Source organism: Nanorana parkeri, unplaced genomic scaffold (assembly GCF_000935625.1).
Source record: "Nanorana parkeri isolate BGI_ZX_2015 unplaced genomic scaffold, ASM93562v1 scaffold1005, whole genome shotgun sequence".
Lineage (NCBI taxonomy): Eukaryota > Metazoa > Chordata > Amphibia > Anura > Dicroglossidae > Nanorana > Nanorana parkeri.
In genome coordinates this window covers 417,348-426,084 of record NW_017307273.1, presented here as the reverse complement: position 1 = coordinate 426,084, position 8,737 = coordinate 417,348, and the positions used below count along the sequence as shown (strand labels likewise).

General features: G+C 41.0%; 1 protein-coding gene across 1 annotated transcript in view; it reads right to left on the bottom strand.

Moving 5' to 3' along the window:
• Positions 1-1,923: 1,923 nt before the first annotated feature.
• DNA2 (DNA replication helicase/nuclease 2) overlaps positions 1,924-8,737 on the bottom strand; it is a 36,140-nt gene continuing 29,326 nt past the window's right edge. Inside the window, exons 18-21 of the mRNA XM_018567077.1 lie at positions 7,915-8,004; positions 5,962-6,144; positions 2,854-3,000; positions 1,924-1,968 (exon numbers count right to left, since the gene is read on the bottom strand). Of these exons, the coding sequence (XP_018422579.1) occupies positions 1,924-1,968; positions 2,854-3,000; positions 5,962-6,144; positions 7,915-8,004 (465 nt within the window). The remainder of the gene's footprint in view (positions 1,969-2,853; positions 3,001-5,961; positions 6,145-7,914; positions 8,005-8,737) is intronic.

The window sequence follows — 8,737 nt, the reverse complement described above, 5'->3', positions numbered from 1 at the left end:
CAGACGAATACTTAGAGTTCCAGTGGGCCAGACCTCCCTTGTTTGATGACATCCTGCTGTAGAGGTCTCCTTCTTCTGGCCACAACTGCACAGTACATCCCCACTGACTTGAGGCTCATCTCCCATAGAAGTCAATGAGGAAAGTACGCAGGCAAGACCTAGAGGAGGACATCCCCCCCAAGATGTCAACAGAGGCAGCGCCTAACTGAACTTAGTAAGTGTTCACCTGTGCAAAGGGAGCATTGATGTCACCTTAAAGCTGGGTAAAGCATAAGCACACTTCTAGTTTAAAAGCTGGCTAACAATAAACATAACATACCAGTCTGAAGAAGTGTGCAATTCTGAATTGAACATTTGTCTAAGGCCTTGTACATATGGGCTTCCCTGTTTTTAAGAGTAATGCACACAGCAAGCTTTTACAAAGCATGGTAAAAACTGCAATGAACATCAAGCAGCTTTGTTGAAAGTTTTAAAAAGCACCCTTCATCTTCATTCACACCTACATAGTAGGTCTGTTTTGGGATTCCTGTGGCAAGAACCTATGAATTCCTGCCTGAGGAATCACAAATATGCCATTTAGACATGGCAGCTGTCACCCACTCAAGTTAATAAGGTGACAGCAGCCGCATTTGAAAGCAGAAGTCAGCTGGCACTTTGCATGTAATGGTATGTGATACTATTACATGGGGTTAGGAACAGATCGCGATCCCTTGACACACAATCCAGGACAGCGATACCTTCCCAACAGCATGTAATCGTATGTGTGCCAGCACACTGCTGTTTTCAGATGCAGCCACCGTCATCCAAATCAACTTGAACAGGCGCCGCTTCCGAACAGCATATTTGCTTCCTGTAGCCAGTGTGGGTCATATAACATGGTTTAATATATCTGCCTCACTGTGACCCATGGATAAAATTTGGGAGAGTTGTTTGGGGTATTTTTATGTAGAAAGAAGTTTCCGTAAGGAAAAAAAAAAGAAGTGTGAAATGCTGCCAGGCTCTCGTTTCTGTGCAAAGATTTGTCTACCCCTTTCAATCCTGGTGAATCCTAGTGAATTACTTTCAAGTGTTCCAATTGGGAGATTTGTGCTCTACCTGCTGCTCTGGTGATAACAGTCACTGGTGGGATATGCCCCGCTTCCTGCCCTGGTGACAATTTAGGGTACATCTTCCTAACAGAATGGAAATAAAACCTGGGAAGTGGAACATTAACCCTACCTACATAAACATAGCTTTGCAAATTAAAAATGCTTCAACAAACCAGCATTAATCCCACAATTGTAAAACAGCAAATTCTATTTACAGCCGTCACTCCTTAGAAATAAAGAAGACATCTGCCACGGTTGAAGAGATAATCCTGATACAAAAACTAGGGATGCACCGATACCGATACCGATACAAGCATCGTTATCGACGGCGATACTTCGTACTCGGCCTTAAAAAAAGTGGTATCGGTGCATCCCTAACAAAAACCAATAAACCTTATAGCAATATTCACTGTTGTTCTCAGGTTTTAACAAATTAAAACAAAACACCATGTGCAAAATCACTGTACATTTTATTATTATAGAAACCTACAAAATTACTTAAGAACTTTTATAAATAGTACAAAACAAATAAATCTGTATCAAAAAACAAATACTGTAGGACGGCCTAAATTGGCTTATTCATAACCAGCATTATAAAAGCACCGTCATATGGATTTTGTGTATGTAGCTTATCAGGAGTTATGTAGTGAAACAAATAACTTACAGCTTCAGATCGAAACATCACAGTCTAAATATTACCTTCACTTGAATTCTCTAAGCAGCAGTTCAGTTTATATGAACAACAGTAGTCTATAGAGTAAAACTCAAGATTTTCACATTATGTACAAAAAGTAAACCAGACAGTTAGATTGATGAGAACAATTTCATGATGTTCTCAGCCAAGGAGATGTTCATGAGCTGCTGGAGGAAGATTGAGAATGTTCTAGTGTTAAGGAACAAACATCAAAAGCAGATAAAAGACGCAGATACTACAATCTGTAAAGAAGACATGCTCTTGCTGATCATCGTAACTGGCTGACTGAAGCTTATACCTGATGAATGTGAGAATCTCTCACTACATGGCACGCTATTCTCTGTGCACAGTGGTTACATTACAATATAAACTGAGTACTAATGCGGGGTTTTGAACAATACACATATATAGAAAACACACGTCCTCCAAAAAATAGTTAATCATACATCTATCTATCTATATATATCTATATATATCTATATATAATCTCATATGCGTATAGGCTGTATCCCCCACTGGAAATAGCCACCCTCTCTGTTCGTCCTGTGATCGAGACTTAAGCTGCCCATACACCTATAGATTTTCTGCAGATATTCTATGGTCAGATGGAAAAAGTGCAACAGATTCCTCCATCTACGCTAAATTGTGCGGATGGAGGAATCTTCCACTGGGCTAAGCTTCAGTATCTTACTGGTTGGCCCCGCTGGCTCTCAAAATACCTCAACAATCTGATTGGATGCAGGCATTCTTCAGGTGTTTTGAGAGCCAGCGGGGCTACTGACCACACATATAAGAAGCCTTATTCCTAATGACCGAACAGTAAGGTCCTCCATGTTAAAAAGGTTGGGGGGGGGGGAATCACCTGTTCCTTACAAAAGGTATAATTTGGTAGATACAAGAATAGTTTGTTCCTTTGAACGTTTTGATGAATAAAGTGATGGAGGGTCTCTAACAATCCATCATTATTTCATACATTGTGTGTAATTAAGTAATCACCAACACCAAGTTGTGAATGAAAGAGCAAGTTGAGATCTAAAATGTACTACTGAAAATGAAATTTCAAAAGGATATTAAATTTTCACTGATCAGATAGCTGATCAGTTGCTGTAGTGAGTCAAAGCGAGAAAGAGTTGGAACACAGCCCACCATGATCAGTTTGTGCTTGGCTCGTGTGAGGGCCACATTCAGTCTCCTCCAATCCTTCAGAAGATCACCAAGCTGTACGGATAGAAAACAAACAAATCACATTCCTATTCATAGGTTTCAATGTTCAGGCTGCTTGTAAGGACACAAAATGTCTATAAAGCTCTCTTATAGTTTATTACAACATATGACTTACACCCTGCAGGCAGTAATACAGTCATGTGAAAAAGTAGGTACACCCAATCGAAATTGGTTGCTTTTTCAACCTATTGGAACAGGAAATCAGTATTTTCTTCAAACAGTGGCTACAAATTATGGCGATATCAGAGGCGCAACTAGAAATCACAGGGACCCATAGCAAAATGTTGTACGGGGCCCCGTGATTTATAGTTGTACCCCTTGCAGAGCCCACTCGAGATCCCACCTGAGGGTGACCCTGGTGGGCTCTGCAGGGTCACCCTCAGGTGGGCTGGTCGCACTCCTTACCTGTCCGCCTCCTCTTCGTCCACGGTCCCTGATGGGGCCCCCCTCCTTCACCAGGCCCCGCCCCCTCTCCTGCCGCCTCCTACTCCACTGCCGGGTCCAGCCTGCTCCACCGCCGCTGCTGGCTCTCATTGACTCTGTGGAGAGGAACGCGCTGCTGCACAAATTACTGTCAGTGATCTGAACAGCGGCGTGTTCGCCTTCAGCCACCAGTGAAAGCCACCAGCAGAGGATCCCATAGCGACCCACACGGCATCTGGCCGGGCCCCACATCGGCTGCCTGGGTTGCTATGGTGATTGTTACGCCACTGGGCGATATACGAGTTACAAAAGGTTGACATGCTGTATTCATTTTCATGATCTAAATGAAAATCAAATGCATATTTGTCATATGGAAATATTTACTACCACATAAAATCCCTAAATTGGAAATCAGATGTTCCAGATTAAGTGCCAATGATTAGAACGTTGATGGGGACTAATATTGTTTTAGTTAAGCCTCATATATCCAAGGTCTGGTGTTCTCTTTGCTATTAGGGAATGTGAGGTCATCATACCAAGACCAATAAAACTCTCCAAGGCCCACAGAAAGAAGGCTTTGGATGCCTATGAGTCTGGCAAGGGATTCTAAAAGATTGGCAAATTATCCAATCATTCAGTTGTAAGGAAATCATCTTCAAGGGAGGTATAGGCTTCAAACTACGGCTACGTTATCCAGGACTGGCCAGTCCAGCAACATTAGCAGGCCATTTTGATGCTAAATGAAGTCTCCAAGAACCCGAAATATTCAATGCAGTTGTAGGTGACATTTTCCACATCTGGTGTTAAAACAGCATGAATCTACGGTCAGAAAGTGATTGCACCAATTTTACCTGCATGAGAGGTGTGCTAGGAAAAAGCATGCCCATAAAGAACTTTAGAGCAAGACCACAGTTTGCCTTTGAACACATAGGCTAAGAAAGACTGGGACTTCTGGAATAATTTGATGTCCACTGATGAATCAAGTATGGTGTTTTGCCACACTAACAGTAGACATATTTGGCGCAAACTGAAGACAGCATTTCAGGAAAAGGACCTCATACCAACTGTAGAGCATGGTGGTAAAATGTTTTCGTTTGGGGTCATTTTTCATTGTTTCAGGGCCTGAGGAGCTTACATTCATCAAGTAAACTATGATTGATGTGTGCTTGAAGAGAATGGAAGGTAATCTGTGCGAAAGTTGAAGCTGAACCAGAAATGGATCTTTCAACATAATAATGATCCAAAGCACACCAACAAATCCACCAGGGAATGACTAAAAGAAGAATTATGCTATGGACTGGCCAAGACAAAGCTCTGATTTGAAACCCCTTAAAATGTTGAGGGCGAGTTGGAAACAGACAGTCCATACAAGGAAACCCACAAACATCTTGCAACTGAAGGAATTTTGCAAGGAGTGGTCCAAAATCTTACCAAGTCAATGTAAGACTGGTGTGCAGTCTTGCAATACACCTACATGAAATCATTTTTGTAAAAGTGGGCTGCACTAGCTTCTGAAGCGAAGGGTTAACTTACTTTTCCACAGTACACCACCAATACATTTGATATTTTTGTTGAATACATTATTGAAAAGGCAAACTGACCTCGTGTTTTTAGTCAAGTGCATCACCTTTACCTGTAGGCGTTGTTTAAACAAAGATCTTTTGTTCAAATAGGTTAAAAAAAAAATGTAAACAATTAACATCAGGTGTACTTAGTTTTTTTTTTACATGACTGTACATCAGTAGTCCGCCATATCTCCATTAAAAAGGGTCATAACCAAGAGTTAAAGTTTCAGGTGTTTGTTCTCCGTAGCTGCTGAAAAATTACTTCTGAGAGGACAGACTTTGTTTTAAAATAATGAAATGACAAACGACCAGGTTTAAAAATGCATTCCCGTGGAGCTCTCTGGATCCTAGGCCCAGACTTTAAATGACACCTTAACTTCCCATTCCTCCTGGTGCCAAGTCCTTCTTCTGTCACTAGCATGTCAGAGTCCCTACTGCCAACTAAAGCTCTAGCATTTGACAGTTGAACGACAAAGGATTGGACTAATCTCAGCTTGGACAGAACTAAAAGCCACATGTACAGTGTGGATCTACCTATATCAGTCTGATATGACAACCTGATACCCCTGTAGTTACAGGAATGGTGGTTGCAGTAATCTACCGGCTATATTAATCTGAGTAGTGTCTTTCCTTTGGGGAAGATGGACAAAACGTGTTCCCCCTCTTCAGAGGACATGAGCCCAGACTTAGATTCATTACTATTAAATGATAAAGTTGGTCTTTTTAATGACACCAGCTTAGCACAGCTTAGTTACAAATAAATAAAAAGGTGGACCTGATGATTGATCAGAATAAGGGTGTTGGAACATATTTTTAACAGGCTGCTGATCTGTGGGGCCACTGGAAATGAAAGTACTATGTTCCGTCTAAACAAAGCAAGCAAATCAAGCAGAGTAAAAAGATAGAAGTCCTGATCAACCACTTTGTCTACCATCAGGAGATCAGGGGGAATCAAAATGAAACTTGCCTTTCCATCAACATTGCTTCTGACAAATGAAACGATGATCACACTTTTATCTCTCCCCTGGTACTTGTCTACAGTGTTAACCTCTACAGTGCTGGAGGACAGCTTTGCAAAATATGTAGAAATGACTTTTAACTGCTGACGATAGGGAGCAATAATCCCAACGTCTGATGGTTTACAGCCAGCCTGAAAAAAAAAAAGCAAAATGTTAACAAACCGCAGAAAGGGGATGTTTACTATTGCTGTGTATCCCTTTTGTGATGTCCCCTGACTTTCTGCAAGATGTGATGGGAAATCTCTCTCATTGGGGGAAAACAGACAAAAATCATACATCACACAAGCAGCAGATTTTACGCAAGTGATCCACAGTGGAATGCTTTTCAGAAGCAGTTGAGCAGCATTTTGAAGGCATTCAGGAGGCAACACTGCTGCCTGCTGAACGCTTTTTTCTTATCCCAAGAGGAATTTTGCATTGAAATACCACCCTGCAACTGCCTGCCAAATGGGTGTAGCTGCTGTTGCGGCACGGTCCCATTGACTTCCATTAGTGTGTTTGGCAACCAGCACCGACCTGCCAAGATAAATTTGATGACTATTGAAGCATTGCGGCAACATATACAGACCGGAGTGTCCGTCAAGGTAATTTTTAGGCAGGTTGATCGACCACCTGTTTTCATCGCCTGTGCGAAGTTAACCTTATGGCTGTTCATGCCTCCTAGGACCTACCAACACCCCTAATTTCTTGTTTGAGCATCACAGGGACATGATGTGGGAACAAATTTCCCCAATAGGGTTAAAGACAGAAACCGAACAGAAATCTTGCTGCAGTTGGGCATTAAGTATTTTACACATGAACAATAGATATTTATATAATTGCTCAAAATAACCACAAAAAAACAAGCTGCCTTATTCAGAAGCTATAAAAATGCTTATAAATATATTTGAAAAGATTTTTTGAACTTCTAAAAAAAAAATGCAGTGGATGGACTCCGGAGGAAGGATTTTGGAGTAAAAACTAAAATTTTAATTTTCCCAATCGTCCACTGAGTGAAGAATTCAGAGACGAAGGGACAATCAAAAAGCAGTCCAGTTAGGGTAGGCACCATAACAGAAAAATACAAAATAGTCCACAGAATTAGTAAAAAGGAGGGAACGTCACAGCCCCATGCAGGGAGAAAAAAACATGGTTAGAGTACTCACAACCCCAGACAAAAAAAAAAATATGTCCTGACCTCATAAATGGTAGCTGAAATACCTCACCAGAAACAACACAGGACCATTGCAGGAAGGATCCACAGTGCAGTGACTAGGAAGGCCTACGCTCTTTAAATTAAGAGATGACCAAGGGAACTCTGGGCCACCAAAGGATGAATAATCAGTACAGAGACTAGAAACGACCCGCTACCTGAACCTAGAAAAACTTCCAGGATTTACCTTATCCATTATGAATCTATGTTTTGTCAGCTAGCTAGAGAAACTTCCAGAATATTACGTAGCATGAATCAACTAGCAGCTCTTGATAGTAGAATATAACCAAAGAAACAAACCAAAATAAAAAAAAAAGTAGAAAAAAGGAGACATCTATTCTGAGAACGCTTAGCAAAACTGGTAGGTGAGAGAAGTTATGATCCTAGTGTCCATTTCTCCTGAAGGCAGCAGCATAACCCTACGTCTCAGAATTATTCAGAGCTGTGTCCTTCAACAGACGATGGAAAAATACTGTACTTGATATTGTCCAAACAGAGCGAGCATCTTCTAAGATTAGCCCAGATTGCAGAGCTATGTACTGTATAGGTATAGTGCCCACAGCTTGAACAGATTAGCACAGAAACCAACTAGCATTAAAAAAACTGCCGCCATCATTGTGACATGGAATATAGACAAGGACAGCCTCTTGTTAACTGTAAACCAACTGTATGTAATCATCATCAACATGGTCACCAGGATTAAACATACCTTCCCAAAAAGAAATGCCAGATAGGCTACCAGCTTAGCTTCAACCAAGTTACTGACACCACATTTCTCTGCTGTCTCCGGAGCTGGGATCTAGAAAACAGAATACGACCACGCATATAATTCTTAAACATGACAAAAAGGTGTTTAGTTTTTAACTTTCCTCTTTTTCCCCCACACATACAGAGTGGAAACTTAAGAGTTAGCCTGTGACCATGGTACTAGCTGAAACTAGATGCAAAATTCCATAGATGTCACCATGATCTACTTCTCAGGAAACAGAGTACTTGTTTAGCCCATAAAAGGCTATCCCCATTGTTTGAGAAAGCCATGAACACTTACAAGTACATTAAACAATGCACCAAATGATTTCCGTTTTTAATAATCTAGCAATGTAAAAACATTCTAACCATCTTCTGTCACAATTAATGAAAAGAGCTTCTGATACATACTTAACTTTGTAGAAATAGCCATTTCAGGCTCCTGCTGATGCCTGTCAATAACCAAAAGGTAAGAACACTGGTCCGATGATTTTAGAGGAAGGTACTTTGTAAACAACAGCCAATCAGCATGACTGTCTGAACTGTGATTAATTCCCTTAGGAGAGATAACGTAACCAGGGATCCACCCTTTAGTCATGCAACAAAGCTGACAGGCACAACAGAATTGGGGTATGATCGCTTTAATACATCCAAAAGCCCTGCTGACATTTCTAGAAAATTGGTTTTGAGAGAAATATGCAGGCGGCTACTTCTGACAATTCAGAAATACTTGTTGCCTGACAGTTAATTGTTTCGCTTTAAGGCTTTGAAACAATGAATTACAA